The sequence below is a fragment of the Zingiber officinale genome, chromosome 9B, assembly GCF_018446385.1.
Source record: "Zingiber officinale cultivar Zhangliang chromosome 9B, Zo_v1.1, whole genome shotgun sequence".
NCBI lineage: Eukaryota > Viridiplantae > Streptophyta > Magnoliopsida > Zingiberales > Zingiberaceae > Zingiber > Zingiber officinale.
In genome coordinates, this window is record NC_056003.1 from 105,790,803 (window position 1) to 105,811,246 (window position 20,444).

The 20,444-nt window shown below is 35.4% G+C and overlaps 2 protein-coding genes across 4 annotated transcripts; one reads left to right on the forward strand and one right to left on the reverse strand.

The window, feature by feature from the left end:
* Positions 1–266: 266 nt before the first annotated feature.
* Positions 267–8,291, reverse strand: LOC122023554 (pyruvate kinase 1, cytosolic-like). The gene is made up of 16 exons (XM_042581709.1): positions 8,110–8,291; positions 7,919–8,015; positions 7,713–7,810; positions 6,993–7,148; positions 6,122–6,199; positions 5,754–5,885; positions 4,577–4,657; positions 4,344–4,415; positions 4,183–4,272; positions 2,884–3,028; positions 2,689–2,777; positions 2,166–2,261; positions 2,004–2,071; positions 1,813–1,912; positions 1,534–1,593; positions 267–715 (listed from the first exon to the last, which is right to left on the reverse strand). Exons 1-16 carry the CDS (start codon positions 8,176–8,178, stop codon positions 563–565), a joined length of 1,584 nt encoding a protein of 527 aa, XP_042437643.1. The 5' UTR covers positions 8,179–8,291; the 3' UTR covers positions 267–562.
* A 478-nt stretch (positions 8,292–8,769) lies between these two features.
* On the forward strand, positions 8,770–15,083 carry LOC122025734 (AT-hook motif nuclear-localized protein 1-like). 3 transcript variants are annotated; one of them, XM_042584599.1, is made up of 7 exons: positions 8,770–9,115; positions 9,247–9,315; positions 9,391–9,847; positions 10,015–10,082; positions 10,184–10,315; positions 11,496–11,657; positions 14,604–15,083. In XM_042584599.1, exons 3-7 carry the CDS (start codon positions 9,502–9,504, stop codon positions 14,868–14,870), a joined length of 975 nt encoding a protein of 324 aa, XP_042440533.1. In that variant the 5' UTR covers positions 8,770–9,115; positions 9,247–9,315; positions 9,391–9,501; the 3' UTR covers positions 14,871–15,083. The 3 variants fall into 3 exon arrangements, with proteins under 3 accessions (XP_042440533.1, XP_042440535.1, XP_042440534.1); XM_042584601.1 differs by having other exon boundaries at positions 8,770–8,934; XM_042584600.1 differs by lacking the exon at positions 8,770–9,115 and having other exon boundaries at positions 9,122–9,315.
* The last annotated feature ends 5,361 nt before the right edge of the window (positions 15,084–20,444 follow it).

Consider the following 20,444-nt stretch of genomic DNA (forward strand, 5'->3'; position numbering starts at 1 on the left):
TCACATGTTTGGAAATGCCCTGGCGGATATCCTGACACCCTAATTCACTTTTAAAAATCAGAACGCCACACACATGTATATTTATTTGGTCCACATAAGGTTTTTGTAAGCACTAATAAATAAATAGGATAACATTCGTTTGCTATAATTTATTAATTTACGTTTGATATCGTTAGCTCATTTTGATGCAAACAAATCTTTTAATTAATATAAAAGCTAAGCTTCGTATAGCCTACACCTTGGCCAGATTAAAGTACCATCAATTATTTGATGCAAACAAAGCCTAGTGTTCATCATTCTTTGTGCACTAGAAAATTCCTCTAAAACATTGCAACAAGGCTAGAAAAGCACGAAGAATGGTAGCCAATTGTTGCAAATACAAAATATTGTTTTGCCCTCAATTGCATAACGTTAGTACATGATATTAGATCTGCCAAAACCCAAGCAGCAAAACTCAATATCTTACCAAGTTTATATAGAAAACTTTGGACGTATAACAGTTTGATCATTTCCTAGGTAAACAAAATTGGAACTTTGGATGACGACTTGAAAAAGCAATCCTTCAATCCTCTAATTCAATAATCTTCACGACAGAAGCATCCCCAACCTTTTGGCAGATGACAACACGATCATGAGATTTGATCAGCCCAGAGGCTTTTCCATGATCAAGAGCAACCTTCAGCACTGATTCATTGGAGGCACCAGTAGACTCAGCCTGCACAATACAAGTCAAGCTGCTTAAAATCAAAAGGGAAGATTGCAGATTTCATCTGAATAAAATAAGGCAGCCAATTATCAGAGAGAGAGAGAGAGCGCAAAGTTTAGTTGCGCAATGTTTAGTCGATACAAACTGTTTCATTTTGTCAGAATATTTTGGATAGCACGAAATATATGCCACTGAGAAACTATATAAATTTTGCATTGGACAACTTTGTGAATATAGAAAAATGAGCATGGAATACACCTTTGTGCATCAACTCATCCCTGTAAAACATAACCTTCGATTGAAAAAGCATTTCACCTGATACCAGCTGCCTATACCTATCAATCTGATTAATCATCCATAATAATTTGCAATTGAAGAGAAACTTTTTTTTATCATGAAACAAAATTCCAAAAAAAAAACATATCAACCAAGTTACTATCATTAATACCATTGAAAAGTTTCTGCTGAAACCTAGGTGAAATTCCAAAACCAACACATCAAACCTGTTGCTATTAGCCATACTATTGAAAAGGTTCTGATGTAACATAACACTAACTTCTATAGATAAGAGTGTACAAGAGTAATAAACAATCAAATGAGAGATGAAAAGAGAGACTAATGCTCCTGGACTCAAGTTAAATACCAGGCTATTAATAACTTTAGAAATAGCATCTGGAATACATAAAATATTGAGAAAGAAACAGAACACAATATTCTTGAGAAGCGCATACGAGCATCTATTCAAAGGGAAAAAACAACATGATTCCATGGTATTATATACGCAACAATTATATACAGGTTACAAGATGAGAAGTTGAAATACTTACAGGATGGCGAGGGTCAGCCAACATGGGGAAAAGACCTCGAACAATGAGTGATTGTCTAGCCTGCCAATGTATTAGCTACCATTAGACTTGACTCTAATCAACCTAACAAGTACTAGTAACTATTTCAAAGAGTAAATAAGGTTCAAAACATAGCATTGTCAAGGCCACATTTAAGCCATTTATTCATGTTTATGGACATCAAGTGGAAATTGTCATGTAACAAAAAAACTCAGGTGTCTGCAGATAAAGGGAAAAAAAATACTAATGATAGTCACATACTTCAAAAGCGCCACTGAAACTCCATCGAAGTTGGTTTGTCTTAAGCCGAGGAACGACCACAGATAGCACAGGCATCGTAGGCCTATACTTGGCTATTAATCTATTGAGTGAACAAAAGTCCCATAAGGATTTGCAGTAGATGACAAAACAATTTAACAATTAACACAAATGACTTCCAACTAAAAGAGCACCTTGCTGCTCTACCAGAAGAGGTGAAACAAATTATAATGGAAGCCTTTACTTTAATAGCAGCACGTACCTGAAGATAAACGCAGAAAGTTCTCATGCATGTTCGCACTAAGTACACTAACTAGAGGAATATTGTATATGAAAAACATAATTCAATAACATACTGCAGATGATGCAATGGATTCCAGGTGAGTCATTGGTTCTCCAACATACTTAACAGTCTTCTTAAAGTACAAATCCTGGTTGAAAACTTTCTCGGCCTGCAAAATGTTGTACCCATAAAGGTCCAAAGGCACTAGCAAAGTTACTAGATAAAGGGAGCAAAGAAGTCCTAATAAACAGAGAAATGCGCATGGCAAAAATTCAATAAATACAACAATTTAACAGCTCAAAAACAAAGCAACAGAGTCAAAAACAAAAGAAAATTAGTGCAAGCAAAGTTATTTATATCCAGACACCCAAACACACTCAATATTATGTTAACTTAAATACATGATGGAATTTGTAGAACCAAATATAGAAGTATACTCATTGTCATGGATGAGTAAAAATATTGTTTATATAATAGTGTATGATCGCTTCATGTTTTTTCTGAAAAAGACAAGACCTCTTTATATTTCCTTCAGGGCTCAGCAATGTTTTCACTATAAATTTCAACCACCCATTCTTATTTAATTGAAGACTCACCTCATAACAAATTCTACCTACAGTTGAAATGGTTTCTACAGGGTACAACCCCCGAAGTGTTTCAGCACCCAAAAGGATAGCATCACTACCTGGAAAGAATCAACCAAGCTAATTAAACCTTATGCAAAAACAAAATGCAGGCATCTTGAACTATAAATTAGACAATCACATATAGAATATAGGAACCAAATATACCATCAAGTATTGCATTGGCCACATCAGTTGCTTCTGCACGTGTAGGTCTCAAGTTGTCAGTCATGCTATCAACCACACGTGTGACAACTGCTGGCTTTCCAGCCATGTTGCACTTATAGACAGCAGCCTTTTGGAATAAAAACACCTGCAGATATATCTCAAATATTAGAAAATAAAGAAGTATTGAAGTTATATAAAGCACTCAAATAAATTGGTTTGCTACAAATTCAAAATATATCCATAATAGTTACAACAGCTTCAACAATCAAAGATTCAAAATATAAAATAGAAGTCATTTTGAGAATTTTATATCCTCCATAATTAGATGCCAACAGTTGCTCAAAAATTAATCAAGTAGGAGTAGCAAATAACTATGCACTATTGAAAATAGAGAAGCCATCTAGCATGTATTCATGCTACCAGATCAACAGGCACACCAGCCTATAATCATCCAACTTAAATGTTCCTGTCATATGTTCTCGCAACTAAGACGCAATTGTGGCAACACGACTAGGGAAGCAAGTTGTTGTGGCATCAGTGCCTTAGAGAGCCTTCTAAACACCAGGAGTATGGCGGGGGCATTGGTTTGGAATGACGGTATCGACGGTAGTGCAAAACAATGGAGGCCCTTGGATGCAACATCACGGATAGGGATCGGTGATGGCAAGGTAACAAGTAAAACATGAAAGAAAAAGAAAATTGTGGGACAATTATAAGATGGACATGGAAGAATTTTGTGATAAGACTATAATTGTTGTGATGACATAGGCACTGAATTAGGGAACAAGTTGATGCGTAAGGTGGAATTAGGGGGCAAGAAAACTAGTACTGATACTAAAGCACTAAGCTTCCACTCAAATACCAATTGATGCAGCACCAATATGAACCATTAAACCACACACCACACAGGAACTTGGGACAAAAAGTAATGAAGCAAAGAGGAAACTATCTCAAAAAGAGAAAACAATATTAAATGAAACATGAATATTACATAGACTCGACTCCACTTTCATAAACTCAAAATCGGCAAAACTATGAAATAAATAGCACTGATTGGGAACCACAATAATCTCAGTAAATTCTTCCTGAATCAAAGAACTGCTACAATAATGTTAACAGATCCCCATTAAACTCTAACCAAATTAAAAGTATTCCTGCCAGATTAAGAATTACCAAACTTCAATATCAGAATTAAGACAATTAACAAAATCAATTACAAATTTAAAATTTTAATTAAAATTAATTCACAATTTGCATCAAGTAACTATATTATATAAATGTTTTATTTGAATTCCCTACCTTCTCAGGTGGGAGATCTATTCCAAGATTCCCACGAGAAAGAATTATACCATCCGCTTCTTGCAGAATCTCATCAAAATGTGTTAAACCCTGCAAGAAATGAGTAATAAAACTCATAATACACATTCCTTCGTAAAGGTTTAATTCATATAATCACTAACCTCAACGCTCTCAATTTTTGCAAATATTTGAGTTTGGCTCAAATCACCTAACTTGGATAAAAATTCCCGGGCCTGCATTGAACAGAAAAGATCCAAAATAAATTTTTAGGTAAACAAACAAGTCAAGAATGAGATTTTAAGTGAACAATTGAGGTAAAAAAAAAAAAACTCAACATCCTCGACAGTAACTACACAAGGAAATATAATTGAATTGTGCAAATGGGATAACTTACTTCCCGAACATCCTCAGCATGCCTTGTGTAAGATAATGAAAGGAAATCGATTTTATTGCGGACACCCCATGTACTTATTGCCTGAAAATAGACATTTTCAAGGAAATACAAAGTTTTTAATCAAACGCGTGAGGAATTGAGAAGCGCTACATCAATAGTGAAATTTCAAGTCTTAAATAGCAATCATGCTTTTTTCATGTTAGTACTTGGACTTGGTATGCAAACTAACAAGTGCCATATTTATTTTCAATACATTAAAAACATAACAGTATGGTCAGTATGGTAGAATAACCAAAAAACCTGAAAAGAAAAGAGGCTGCATGAGCAAAATGTTTAGAGGAGAAACATTCAGCACAAGTCCAACGCAGTTGGACAAATAAAATTGTAGCTAAATCCTGGGATACATTGCTATAATGTGAGAAAGATCTGATGATATCACAAAATGTGAAGTGTCTTTTGTGCAGCTACCAGCAACAATTTTGTTACAAAAATATGTCACAGTTGCCAATTGAGAACAAACAAATGATAACATTATGCCACCTTTACTAATATTCATTATTAATAAAAATGGATAGAAGCCTTTCACAGATGGGTCAAGGGAACCAGAACTCAGCATGAGTGGGCAGGTGAAGATCAAACAGTTTCTTAATTGCTAGGTTTTAAGGTATCTTAATGTGAGTAAGAATGATGACGAAGCATGATCTGCAGTATTTAGAAATTCAATATTAACACTCCAATCATATCCTTTCTCTCTAGTCCATCACACAAATATTATGGATTAATCCAAGGGTAGTATTCCTTTGATGGAGGGCAAAAGCAATAGAAAGGATTCACATGGCATCGTAACAAGAGCTAGAAGAGGACAGATTATGGAAATAGAGTTGTGATTACAATGACAAAGGTAGAGTTTACTAGGCTTAGATTTATATTCAACAAAGTGAAGACATGAACAATCATTTAATAACTATAATATCACTATTCTAACTCGTCAAAATGTCAAAAGTAATAAAAGACAATTTTGTTTAATAAGACATACCTTGACAACTACAACCAAAAGGCAAACATCAAAAAAGAGATAATGAGATCCAACTATTTTGGATTTACCAAAAAAAAATTATAGCAGGAACAATAAATATGATAACCACAATGCTAAAGAATGTGCTAAAATATTCCTTACCTTCTTATCGGCTTCAGTGAGTGTAGGTAAACTGATATGAAGTTGGGAGACATGCAAAGTGAAAAGTGATCCAGCTAGAGTTGCTGAGTTTTTAATTGTACAGACTACATCATCACCTTTGAGCTCAGACACCTGCAACACCATATGTACACAAAATTGTCTGGAACACAGATACAACAGTCTGAAGAAATCAAGCAAAAGACAGCAAAATCAAATATGGAATTCAGCAAGGTAAAAAATCCAGCATCCCACTTAGAGCTACAGTCTGATATAGTTCTCAGAGATGCAACATTTAGCCTCTGACAACTGAATCACTGTTTTTTTAGTCATATATTAATCAATCAAAAAAAGTAAGTGAGAAGAATTACCTCCAGCCAAACAGATGTAGTTTCACTACCGGTAAACAAGTATTGGCCCATAAATATTGTGTCTCCTGGCGTCACTGCCTGCAATGTACATATCAAAAGCTTAAAATAACATTAAAGTTAAAGATTGAAGTTATGCTGTTTGCCAAGTTCAACATATGGAAGTTACAAAAAGAAGTAAAATAGCAAATTAAACATCTTCCAGAGTCATCCATACATAAAGATTATGCAATAGAAAATTAGCCATACTGTTAAGTGTTAGCAAAAGAAGCACTGTCTTTTTCTACTCCTAATATCTGCCAATACAGTTGGTTTAGGTCTGCCTACCCCTATACCACTTGTCCTGATTTATTAAACCTGTCTAGTGCATCAATTATCTCATTTTTCATTCATTCACCTAATCCAGTAGATCCAATGTAGATTACTTTAAGATAATCCACCCCTCTTATCAGATAGACTTCAAGAAATTATGCAAAAAACCTAGAAGTAGCATATATATAAGGGAGATAAGTATGTTTTAGTAGGTAGAATGACAAACCTTCTATATTGCATGGCAAATTGGTAATTCAATTAACACATAGTAATAGTTAATAGAGCTTATTCATAAACTTGGGCATTGACTTCTTCAATTACCATCAAATTATCATCAAAAAGAGAGGGCATATGGATTGCACAGGAAATCATATTTGTTCCTTTCTTTAGTCATCAAAGTGTAAGAATACAATGAATAGGTTAGGCAACATATGCTTAGACCTAACTCCTTTACAAAAAAAACAATGACACTGACAATATCAAGAGAAAGATGCATAGAACAGGTTATTAAGAGCCCAATTCAATTGCCAATGAATCCAATGCAAGGGTGAAAATAGCTTACCTTTGATAATCCAGTAAAGTTTATAGGTAATAACTCAGACGACGCTTCCTTCTCTTGGTCTGGTGTCAAAATAACAGAAGCATCTGCCTCAAGCAAGATGGCCTTCTCGCTTTTGTTCACAACTTGCAACTCAGGACCCACAGTATCTAGCATGACCTGCGTATCAAATCATTGTAGTAACTACATATGCCAGTTTGATGAAAGAAAATTCATTACAATAAAAAATGGCTAGTTTCATCTAATAGTAGATATATCATAAGGAAACTTAAAAATGGCACCTTCCAAGTAGAAAGATGTGAAAAGAACAAATCAGTATTATCAGGATGGATCATTATCTTTAATATAAGGTTGAGTACATTAGTAAGCATGATTACACACATTTTTTGAGGCCTATTAAACTTCATGTGCCATTGTGATATTATGATTTCAAAATTCAAAGTAGACAGATATAAAGGAGATATTTTTTTATTGAAGTTCTAGCTTCCAGTACCATTTTAACAGAAGAAAATTCATTACAAAGAAAAATGGTTGGTCTCATTTAATTATAGATCATCAGGTAACTTAAAAAAAAGCGCCTTCAAGGTATAAAGAAGTGAAAGGAACACCCATGGTTAAGTCAGGATGGCATCACCATCTTGACTGTAAGTGTCTCCAACTATATTTAGTCTTCTGCAATTAGAAGCGTCGTAAAATCATTAGGTGAGTGATGGTGAGCCTTACGGCGCACAGCTTCTTGGTGCCCTTGACAGCCACCTTCAGATTTTCCAGTGTCTCCTGGTGATAGCCAATGTCCCCCCAGGAGAAGTCAAAGCGCGCCACTACCACGACAAAAGAACCAATCACCAGAGCGAAACGAAACAGTGAAGATGTCATCGACAACACGCAACAAGCATCTCATCAGAAAACGCAAAGAGCGCGAAGCATACCCGACATGCCGGCCTTGAGGCAGGCCGATATCACCTCCACCGACCGGGATTTGGGGCCGAGCGTCCCGACGATCTTAGTCATGGCCGGGAAGAAACTCTGGAGAGCCAAAAAAGCACAGGATTTCACACCAGTGATCGCACAAGTATCAACCTAAGCTCCGTCTGTCAAAATTACAGGAAGATAAACGTACTGGCTTGGAGGGCTCGAGGATGGAAACCATCCTGATGGGTTCTTCGAGGAGGAGGTTGGTTGAATGCATGCTTCCTCCTTGATCAAAGTCCGGGAAACGAGAACTGGATCGAAGAGGAGGAAGAAGCGGAGCGACGAGGAAAGCCTTGCCCGGTAGAGAGACGTGGTTAGGGTTTGGCGACAGATATCGAAGTTAATACTTTTGAACACGCAATCATAATTCAATTTATTCCCGGGTAGCTAGCTTACTGCTGGCTTCATTCTTACCCTGAATTAGAATGGAAGCCTCTGGTGGAGCCCGTGTAGGCCCTGTTTTTTGTTGGCTACTGGTGATCTGGGTGTCTCGACTGTGGGACTCTTTTTGGATTGGGAATAAAAAGGCGAAAATTCTCCTTCCCGATGTAAATTAAAACCAGCGGCGACCCGCGGTTTGGGTTCCTCCCGTGGGCCCCATCTGGATGCTTCATTTTCTTTTAAAATATAAAATAAAATTACACCACTAATTAAAATTATTATATTTTTTAATGTCGTAACTTATTTTATGAACATATTAAATTTATTTTAAAAAAAATTATTTTATAACCGTAATTTACTTTAGAATTAAAATTTTAAATTAATTTTTAATAAATTAATAATTGTAAAATTTCTTTAATTTGACTGTCACGGCGTATCACCGTGCAGAGCTCGCTTCGTCCCGGTGCCCGTACGCCGGCGGGGAAGCATGCACAGCGACACGAGCCAACGGCGACGCAGCAGCAACTCGCGCTGCTCCCCGTCGCCGGCCCGCCTTGGGTAGTCTCACCCAAGTCGCCCCCTACCGTGTCAGGTGAGACGTAAAGGTCCGACGCAAGACGACAGTGGCCTCCCTGGCGTCGCTCTCTCGCCTCCTCCTTCTCTCGCCCGGAGAGCTTTGCCTTTTCGCAGCGAAAGCACGGCTTTGACCGGACTGGACCAGGAACGAATCGTTCTTTCCTTTTTTGGGAAAGGATGCATGCACTGCTCTGCATGTAGTTTAATTTCTCTGGTTTAATTCATGCCATAATTTCGTTTCCTGTTTTAACCCAAGCATGCAGTTAAGAATCTCCCCAATTCAATTTAATTGAATGGCGAATTAAAGATTTATTTCGGTTGTTGCCAGTTGCCATCCATCAGTCTGCCAACTTCCCTTCAGGATTTCTCTGCACCAACATCTCTGTTCGTTTCCCAGGTTTGGAAGTATTTTTTTTCTGCGCAATTCCTAGGAGTCTTCGATGCTCGCTCAAAGTCGTAGCCTTGGGTGCAGTCGCTTTCAAGCTTCGAGAAGATAGAGAGCAGTGGCGATTTGTGGAGCAGGGTTTTGAAATAGGAGAGGCGCAGTGAGGCAAGTGGGAGAGCACTCAGTTGCGTGCTTTGCATGGAAGGTAGGGAGGGCATTGTGTCGTCGAGGTGCGAAGGAGGAGGAGGATGGGGAGTTCCGCCGCCGGCGCCACCTTCAGGGAGGGTCGCACCGCCCGAAGGGACTGGCTTTACGACTGGAGTGGTCGGAAGCGGCGACGGGGTAGAAGTCAGCGATGGAGACCTCGCGGCGGTGAAGAAGAGGGGAAGGCCTAGAAAGTACGTCCCTGATGGCCTGGCCCTGGTGCCGTCCCCCACCGCTGGCTCTGCCTCCCCTTTCTCCCCTGGTTCTGGTTCCTCCGAAGCCAAACGAGGTAGAGGAAGGCCACGCGGCTCCGGAAACCGCCAACTCCTTGCGGCACTCGGTAACAACCAAAACCCCCAAAAGATGAAGAAGAGTACTCTTTTTCTCATGATGAAATTAAGAAGCTAAATAGGGAAAAAAAAAAAAAAAACATGATATTACTCCCCATGCTACTTGTTTCCTTGACCTTCCAATCTCACATTTGCTTCCATTTTGGTGGTTTTGAAGGAGAATACTTCACTGTCTCGGCCGGAGGGGGCTTTACACCCCATGTTGTGACCATTGACACAGGGGAGGTGATACATGCCCATTTTATCTTGGCCTTTATATTGCTTTTGCCCAGCTTCTATTTGTGCTAGGCTAATGGTGTTATACATGATGGATCATCTAATTGTAGGATGTCATTGCGAGAATTCGTTCCTTCTCAGAGAAGGGTCCGCGGACTACCTGCATACTATCTGCAAATGGAGCTGTCTCCAATGCTACCTTGCACCAGCAGGGTTCTTCTGGGGGTACCTTTACTTATGAGGTATGGTTCTGCATCTATTTAGGTTTGCCTTCATTGATTTGGTTATCCAGTTGACTATCTTGCTTGAGTCTCGGTTTATTCCCATTGTTCTGGAGACCCGATAGACTATGTTTTTAGAAGGACTATTCACGATTGGCCAGTTTAACTTTACCCCTGGTGATTTGGTTATTGCTGATTGCTTTGTTCATAGTGAAGTTACAGAGTTCTCAAAGACAGAGATATGCCCTTGACCGGACTCTTTATTCAAATATGGTTCATGGCTCATTTACTGTTTGCAGATATGTGTGACCAATCATATTGGATGGCATGTTGTTATTTCTTTGCCACTCCAATGTAGTAACTAATTAGTCTAAGCATTACCTACTTGCCACGAGCAACAGATAGTTCGATATTGTACTCATTATACAACGGTGACTGTAATTCATATACTTCATAAAGACTAAACTCCACAGTAATCATACTGGTCAACTGGATGGGTGTGAAGGCTAATTGGTTGTGATTTGACATTAGGTTTTTGTAGGAAAAAAAGTATTATTTTCTATTTGCAGTATCAAGGGTTTTATGAAAATGAGATTGTACACCCTTGGAGCATAAGTATGAAATAGTAGATCCTACTTGTTACCATGTCCTATTGTCCCATTGTTATTGAAAAGTTAAGGTCCCTTTATTTGATTGATATGTTACAGCGGCATGGGTATATTCAACATGTGATCAACTGGATTATTGAGTGTCTACTCAAGTGTCCTTCTCAGAGTGTCAGGATTTGATATACAAATGAGGATACATAGATAAAGAGTCCAAGTTTTTGCCTGAAGTGACTTGTTTTCGGGTGTACATTTGATGAATTATGAATTTAGTTTCCATTTGAAACTCCTTGCAATCTAAGAATTCAGCTTAGAAGAATAGTGAATTCAAATTTAGACATCCATGCAAACGAATCATCACATTTCTATGGACAAGCAAATTGGAAGTGCCTTAGATATTCCTTTATACTTTGAATTTCTATGAGTTTTATTTTGTTACAAAACCATATAAACAAATCGATGTAACATAAGAAAATCCTTTTTTTTTTGCTGTTAACTATGGCACTAAGCCAACTTGATATACTCAGTGTTCAATCTTTTAATTTATTTACGTTAAATCAGCTTTTGTATTTGTTCTGAACTATGCAATTATGCAGGGTCGATTTGAGATTCTTTCTCTGTCTGGATCATTCTCGAACGCTGCTACTGGGGGTGTGCGAAGTAGAACTCGCTCGATAAATGTATCACTTGCAGGACCTGATGGCCGTGTTATCGGCGGAGGAGTTGCTGGTTTGTTGCTAGCTGCTAGTCCAATTCAAGTAAGGAATATTTTTCTCATTGCATTGTGACATACACACAATTATTTACTAATCTAATTTGTTTGGTATACTGAAAATTGAATAGATGGTATAATAATAAATTTTGGCTGGAGTATTGCAGATGTAGCTCTTGTTATGCTTACTCTATAACTGTTTCGTGTACCACCATCGTCAGAAAATCTGCAGTTTAGCATTTGCAGCAATTCACTTCATTAAAAGATTGTCTCAAGCATTTCTTTCTAAGCTAAATAATATCAGCCTTTGTTTTACTGTCAATGCTGGTATGAGTGGTTACATTATTAGCCTTCAAAAATCTTATCAAACATCTACGAAATAGTCCACATTCCAACCTGATACCTTCAGATATTGTAGGCTTGCAAAAACCTTCAGAGGTCATTTCACACATTGTGCATGGCAGTTGAACTATACATTCCTTGCTAGTTCTTTTTTTGAGGTAAGAATTAGTTTTGGACAAAATAAGCCTATGCGACCCATCCATAACATCCCTAAATGTTCGAGTATGTCTCGACCGAAATATGATTCAAGCGGCAAATCAAGCCACTAGAATCATAAGAGGTTTACATGGTTCACTATAATATGTGGTTACGTCCATGGGAGGAGAAGATTCCACTATTCAACCGACTGAAATAGGACAAGCTAGGGGTATAATTTCAATGATTATGTTTGATAGAAAGCCAAAATGCCAAGATCACCTAACTCGACAAGATTGGAAACCAAGAGCTAGTTAGAAAGCCTATAGTGTAATTCCCTTTTAAGCCAAGGAGATACCCTAGAGTAGTCTTCACTCTTCTTTCTTTCTGCCCAAGAAATTCTATTACAAGATTAGAATGCCTTAGCTAAAGAAACACAAGAAAGCCTTCCAAAAGTGAAACTATTACCTACGAGGTGGACCAGCTTTTGACGCCACAAGACCACTTAATGGGGCTTTATGGGTCTTCGAATGGTGAGATCAAGTCACGGTGATTTTAACCATCCCAACTACATTAAACTTATTTAGAATGGATTAAAGCAATTAACTTTGATTTTAATTTAAATCAAAGATAGAACTATTACCAACCGATAAATTTGAAGTCCATTACCAATACACTTTATTAAAGCAGTAAATGTAGCAATACACTTTATTAAGGTTTCCTTGATAAACACAAGATAATAGAAGAACTCAATAAATAGTCTCTAATCATGTTTCATTAACCATTCAAGTCTCAAATCATGCATTGTTATTAACACTAAATGGAATTCTTAAGTATGATAAACGAGTGCAAGATATATGAATAAGGAATCCAAAAGATTATTAGGAAACAATTTTATTTTAAGGAGCTTCTAGAGATAAGAGCAAATCCTTATCAACTTAGGAGTTCAACCATGGCCTTCTAATAGTCAAATTCAAGGTTAACACAAGTACACAACCTTATGGTACTTAGAATCTTCATGCCAAAGGGGATAATTGCCATCCTCATGACTTATCCATATTCTCACTCCATAGGTTACAACGCAAACTCCCTCTCTTTATCTTTCATCTCCCTCCTTTGAATACAAGCACGTCTATCCCTTAGATTCAACAAGGACATCTCACTCAACAAGTTGATTAAATGATGGTAGAAATTTGAGAAATTATCATGTTTCACTTCAGAATTCGATGTTGAAAACTTCCTCATGGTGATAGCTACGCAACCAATATTCTCTTTTGGTTTGACTCTGCTCATCAACAAACCATCCTTGGTGAATCCTCTAACCTGATAGAATCTCCCTTGAAGCAAATGAGAGGATCCTACCTCCTTCATGAAGCTTGCAAACAAGATTGACATGATTCACGACAAACTCCACTTCATTGTCACACAAATCACAGACCAAAATGTGATGAGTATGTTGGAACTATTCATTGCAAACTAAAGGAGCTTTCACCTCAACCCTTGCCTTTGAATTCCCCCCTTAGAAGACGATGCTCACTGTACAAGGCACACTAGAAAAATCCTTCTACTACTGCTGCCCTGATGCGGTTAGGCATGACAGTTACTGGTTGGACTGAAGAAAAGTAAGACAATTCAGTGTAAGGAAGAGGAACAATCTAAGTTCACTTCTCTGGAAGGGAAGAAAGGTTCCTCTCCACTCAGAATCACAGGGAGGGGAGGTAGCCATCAGCCTTGCTGTATAGATCCCGCAGCTGCAATGCAATGTTTTTCTAATCAGGTTAATACAACAGATTTTAAATAGATTGGGCATAACATCCTTCCATGCTACAAATACTGATTCCTGACTTGAAAGAAACCGAATCAAGATGCAATGAGTAACAAAGAAATAACAGATAAACTGTGACCTCTTACTTGCTATTTTTGGTATGCCACTTATTATAGCAGATATTTAAAATTTTAATGATGTTGAGATAGAATATATTAATACTGGGTATAAACTCATCGTGCATTTGCAAGAAACGCTAAGCAAGTATTCTGATGATGAATTTGGAGAACATAGCTACTCTTGTGTAAACTTTAGTGACAAAATGAATGTGGAAGACTAATTCAGATAGAATTATTACTCATTCAATATTTCTTAGCCATTTCATTTCTCAATACCTGTAATTATTTTTTTTCTTTTGATATGTCAGAATTATTATTCCATCATCAAACTAAGAAATGCTTATTCCTAGTGGAAAGTAACATGTTGCAAATTTGCTCCTAGAAATCCTAGTGTTTTTATGCATTGATCATCTTTATTTTCTTCGGTTAGTATTCACAAATATAGATGACCTACACCTTGAATTTAAAATTGATACATGATTTTTTTTTTTTTTGGCACAATGCTATGCATAAATTTCTGGAACATATAGAATGAGGCCCATGTTACCTTCTCAAACAGAATTATTGTAGAATTAGTATTTTGTGCAGAAACTTTGCGATCCAAAACTGATCTTTGATGATTCATTTCCAGATGATCGTTGGAAGCTTCAGGCCAAACGCTTTCAAGAATCAACAAGCAAAACTCAGCCAGTCAACAGCTGCAAGGCCTACTTCTCAGGCCAACCTCGACGATGACTGTGACACCCCCACCTCAGCCTTACCCAAACAACCATTCGCAGAGAATAGAATGTCTGACCCTACGGCAAGCACTACTCTCCGTCCAACAAGCTGGCATGGTCTGCAGTCTCCAGAGCACAAGGCTTCCCCTGACATTAACATACGTCTACATGGAGAATAAGGCTGAGGCACTTTTGACAAATCACACTGCTTTAACATGATCTAAGTGTCTTATTTCTCAGATGTTAGGTTAGGTAAAGGTCGGCAGTTAGCCATTACTGAGAACATTGTTGCTCCCAAATGTTTTGCTTTGGATTGTATTTTCATACTTTACTGTCATTGTTTCCCTGTTTTACCTGTGGAAGCCTGAGGAAACTTGCATGGATGTCCTTTGGTGGTAAGTCACCGTAATCTACTGGATTTCATGGTAACTGCTAATGTTGATGTAGAAGATTATTCTAAATCTTGTGAAATAGAAAATGTGATTTAAAATTTTTTGTGTCAATATGTCATACGTTGACCCGAACGCTCCATACAATCCGTCTTACAGTCATTTGTAGAGAGATAAATCATAATTATCTTTGCCTTTGAAGTCTGACAAGTGATCATTGCATGGGAAAGAGCAGGAATTGACCTCCAGACCTCTAGATGATAACGTTTAATGTGGATTTAGTGATTAAAAATTCTTGTATATATATATAGAAGGTATGTACTCATTGATAAAGCCATTCCCCTTGTAATAATGATTTAATTTAATTTTTTTTTTTTTTTTGACATTATCACTGATGGAATTATTCCCTTTGATGAAAACAATATACTAATAGATTTTTTGTCAATAATTTACCTACCGAAATAGTAAGAACACCTCATGGTCGAAACAACAACTTACTACATACAACTGTAGATGTATAGTCGTATAGATTGAAATTTCCCATCGTTTCACTAATGAGACTACCATCAAAGTTCCATAAATAATTGCCATCAATCTTGGGATTAATATATAAGTCCATTCAAACATTTATATGATTTTTTAAAAAAATTATCTAAATTTTTAATAAGTTTCACTTCTATCTTATCTTTTTATAAAGTGTGTTAAATCTTAATCAACAGTTGGTAGTATAAAATCAACATTCTTTCATGTCTTTCTATCTTATACTTGTTTCAACTTCAAATATTGAATCAAACTGAAATAGATCTTTGATTTAATTTTACTATTTATTAATTTGGTTTGGTTTGCTTCAATTTATTGGATGTTTTCAAGTTTTGTTTCGGTTTATTTATTTTTAAAAAAAAAACAATTTTAAATAAAAAAAAAAAAAACTAAAGATATCACTATTAAAGATAAGAACATCCACATTAATGTTAATGTGGAGATGTTCTAATATCCAAATGATATTGCAACCAATAAGAGTACGTTTGGTTCAAGTTATCGTGTATAATCTTGGTTATATGATTACTAGGTAATCACATAACCAAGGTTATGGGGAATAAAATATAACCAAATGTTGTTTGATTCAACCTAGGTAATGTAATAAAAACTTGTTTGTTTGAAGGTTTTAATGAATACCCTAGTTTAATATTTTACCATATTACCCTCAGTTACAAAACCAACTATACATAATAATAATAATAATAATAATAATAATAATATTATTATTATTATTATTATTATTATTATTATTATTTATGTTTTTTTACTTTTCTTTTTCGGATATATTTTTTTACTTTTTTATGTGTTTTTTTATTTTTTTTAATGTTTTTATATTTTTTTATATTATTTATATTTATATTTATATTTTTTATTTTTTTACATTTTTTAAATTTTAATTTTATTTTTTTATTTTTTTTTATTTTTAAATTTTTTTTATTTTTATAATTTTTATAAATTGTTTAATATTTTATAAATTTTTTATTTTAAAATTTTTTTAAAAATTTTAAATTTTTTATTTTAAAATTTTTTTAAAAATTTTAAATTTTTTAATTTTAAAATTTATATTTTTTAAAATTATTTATTTTTTAAAAAATTTAAATTTTAAAAGTTTAAAAATTTTTAAACATTTTATTATTTTTTTACATTTTTTTCTTTTTTCATTTTCATTTTCTGAAAAATGCGCGTTTTTCGTTTTTTTAGAAAATGACTTTTCCGTGTTTTTCGTTTTCTTAGAAAACGCTCTCTCATTTTCTTAAAAATGAACGTGAAAAACGCAAACCAAACGCGTTTTTCATTTTCTCATAAAATGAAAACAGCGTGGAAAACGCAAACCAAATGCCCCCTTAATTTTATGAGGTTTTCCGATTCCAGGCTGCATGACCCTTTTGCTGACGTGTCGGACATGGAACATTACTCAGGAATCATCGAATATCTAAATCAAACAAAATTTTTATTAATAACTTTAAATGAATAATCAAGATTATTAAAAATTATCCCGAATCAAATACACCCTAAGAATTGATATTATAACACTCACATACACACGTCTAAAATTTGAACACAGTTAATGAGCAAATTTAAAAGAAAAAAATCATTCAGACGTGTGCATGCACGCGCTAGACACAAAGGTGTAGTTATTTAATGAAAATATATTTATTTATTTATTATAAAATACAAATAAAGATTAATAAATGGATAATGACACTCACAAATAGTCAAACTTAATATTAAAATGAATGTGAATGGGTATTAATAAAAGGGAGGTATTAATATAATAAATATATGATATATGATACGTGGATAATATAATTTTTTAAGAAAGATGATATATATTAACGTTTAAATCAATACGTATATCCTAAAAAATACATGAATAGCAGCGTGTGCACTCATGTCTCGTGCATTTATTAAAACTAAAAATATCATGTATAATTTTTAAAATTTTCTCTACTATTTTCAAAATGAAACTCTACTCAAATATCCTATTTTTACTTCTAAATCATCAATAAAAATCTTTGAAATTCTATACGAACTATTAAATATTTAGGATATACTTATTTATGGCCTTGGACTCTAAATCCTACCACGGCTCAAAATCGATAGTTAGATAATTTAAAATTATCTGTTCGATAGCTCCTAGTAGGTTGAGGGTCATAGTATTGCGGTAGAATATTCAGGTTATCATCCAGGTATTTGCAGTTTGAACCTCAGCTATGACGTATTTGTAGGAATTTTCCCTCCAAATGGGGGGCATAATCAAAGGATCTTGGGCTTCTGGACTAGTCACCATGTGTGCTTCCCGATTTACTCTCGTGGCCGGTGGAAAACTTCCGTGGGACCGGATCGGTCACCCCAGGAATAGTCAATGAGGCTAACTTTGATTATCATTTTTCTAGTAGGTCGACCATTAACCTTAACCATCCAAGATGATTATTATTCATGGTTCGGAATCGTTGGTTCATGGTTCAGCCGCACTTCGCCACAATTCATCACTATTCAAGATTATTATATTAAAAAAATTAAATTATATATTTATAAAATAAAAAAATGGCTTTTACTTATTTAGGTCGTCTACGTAACCCCTTAGGATTAGAGGTGTTTTTCGCACCCCCTCTGACACACCCCCCCTCCCCGGCCCCACCCCGAAGTTTACGTTTATACCCTTTACATTTTCCTTCTTTCGTATGCTTTCTCTTGAACGAAAAAATTCGAGGGAAATCTTCCAAGATATATCGAGGGAAATCTTGTCTGTCCCTCATAGAATAGAAGAAAAAATTGTTCAAATTCGAGGATTAAAGCACTACGTTCATCCAAAATTGAGAGCGAAAAAAATCGTCGGAACAAGATCGAGGGAAATCTTTCGCTTACCAAAAACCGTGTTAGTAGGGTTCATGGCGACCTGGTTCTTGGCGGCATCGCCAATGAGCCACTCGATGTCGGTGAAAGCGACGCAGGACAGAGTGGTGCCACACTCCTAAGCGCGAGTAAGTGGTTCCTAGATCGATCTTGATCGCCGGACCCTCGCCCTTCCTGCCAGGAGAGGTGCTTTTCGCGAGAGGTAAAAACAAAACGATTAAAAAAAAGAAAAAAAATTAAAAGCATGAAAGGGTATAAGTGTAAATACAATTAGACTGTATGGTGGGACCGGGAAGGGGAGTGTGTCAGAGGGGGTGCGAGAAGCAATTTACCCTTAGGATATAGGGGAATCAAAACTCACATAGTTCTCTTACTTTTTTATACTTTTATCTTAAGAAGTGGTGTTGCTACTAATTTTCGTTTTTGTAACATTTGTTCCTTCGGTATCAAATTATTCGATTTCGTCATCTAAAAGTTACATTCCTTGAATTCTTTTTTCGGCTCTGGTCCAATCGTAGAGTAATGCTTGGGCTTCAACGAGTCGAGAGACAAAGTCGATCGTCGTTTATCTAATATGTTACTATCGGAACTAAAAGTCTATTCCACGACAACTGTTGACATGTACGAAAAGTATTTTTGCAAATATGATAAGACCATTTTGGGTCACTTTAGGATTAGTTGGAAATTGATATATACATATGGCATTTTATATAATTTTCACTCTACACATCCACATATTGATTTATGTCATTAATGTCATTGGTATTATGATTACTGTTGAAGCTTGTTAAAAGTATATATAGTAGTTATGACCTCTATAGTCCTATACCAATGATGTTTATGGACCTGATTGTTTATGAGGTATTTTATACCCATAAAGTTTGATATCAACTAGTGTTCTTCTTATATTCATTTACAACTCACATGTAGCTCAAGTGAGTAATTGTTAAATATTATCCCTTTTATGTGGTTTATTTGTAAGTTGTGCATATGGATACGAACCGAACTCATCTAAAGTGATTAACTTAAGCTTATTGGGTTTCAGATTATTGGATGTAAGTTTAATATGTAGGGCACTTTAGTCCGATTCGTTATCATCTATAGGCTGATAACAGATCGGATTCCTATATAAGAGAGAAGTCCCGGTTAAATTGGGGTATCTTGACATAAACCCTCGTTCCTCATTGATGAAGGTTGATCAGGCACCGTCATCCTCAATATTTCAAAAGACTTTTCGATTGCTTCTGCTCCTTCTTCCTCAGGGATATTCAGAAGATGATACAGGACAAGGATAACTCTTCAATCAGGTTCCTTGTTACTTTTGGTTTATGTTTTTACTATATTATGTCATGGTTTCGTTAAAACATGCTCATGTGCTTGTATTTATTGCTTCGAATTCTTATTTGATTTCTAGAATTCATGCGGCTTAGGTTTTACAAGTATCATGGACAAATTAAAATTTCTTTGACGATCATAGAGAGGACGGGAAAGCTTTAAACTTTATGCAACTACCACTTTAAGATATTGAAATCTATTTCACTATCTACTTCTTTAAAAGCAAACGAAGTAATAAAATACCTTTGAAATTCTCATGTGGAACTTCATGTTCTTATGGATCTCTTTTTTTAATAAAAGTTTACTTTTGTAAATTTTAAACTACTACTATTATTAGTATTTCAGAAATATTAGTTCTATATGTTATATTTTACATTATATTTTTTAAAATATTATATAAATAATTTCTAATATTATATACAATATTATTAATATCATGAGAAGAATAATCTTTAAATAGAATTAAAACATGTAATACAAAATTTAAAATTTCTTGTAAATTTTTTAATTTAAATTTAGGATTTAATGCAAATGTAACTAAATAAATTTTAGGAATATGAAAAAAAAATTCTCATTTCCTTTTCATTGCATACACACTTACTATATTCATTTAAAACTAATAATATACTATAA

Excerpts from the sequence above, each read along its gene's own strand:
- LOC122023554 (XM_042581709.1), bottom strand. The coding sequence starts at position 8,178 with ATGCATTCAACCAACCTCCTCCTCGAAGAACCCATCAGGATGGTTTCC. Across the intron at positions 4,416-4,576 it reads ATGCTGAGGATGTTCGGGAA|GCCCGGGAATTTTTATCCAA; the intron begins GTAAGTTATCCC and ends TGTTCAATGCAG. Across the intron at positions 716-1,533 it reads TGGCTGACCCTCGCCATCCT|GCTGAGTCTACTGGTGCCTC; the intron begins GTAAGTATTTCA and ends TGTATTGTGCAG.
- LOC122025734 (XM_042584599.1), top strand. The coding sequence starts at position 9,502 with ATGGAAGGTAGGGAGGGCATTGTGTCGTCGAGGTGCGAAGGAGGAGGA. Across the intron at positions 9,848-10,014 it reads CCAACTCCTTGCGGCACTCG|GAGAATACTTCACTGTCTCG; the intron begins GTAACAACCAAA and ends GTGGTTTTGAAG. Across the intron at positions 10,083-10,183 it reads TGACCATTGACACAGGGGAG|GATGTCATTGCGAGAATTCG; the intron begins GTGATACATGCC and ends ATCTAATTGTAG.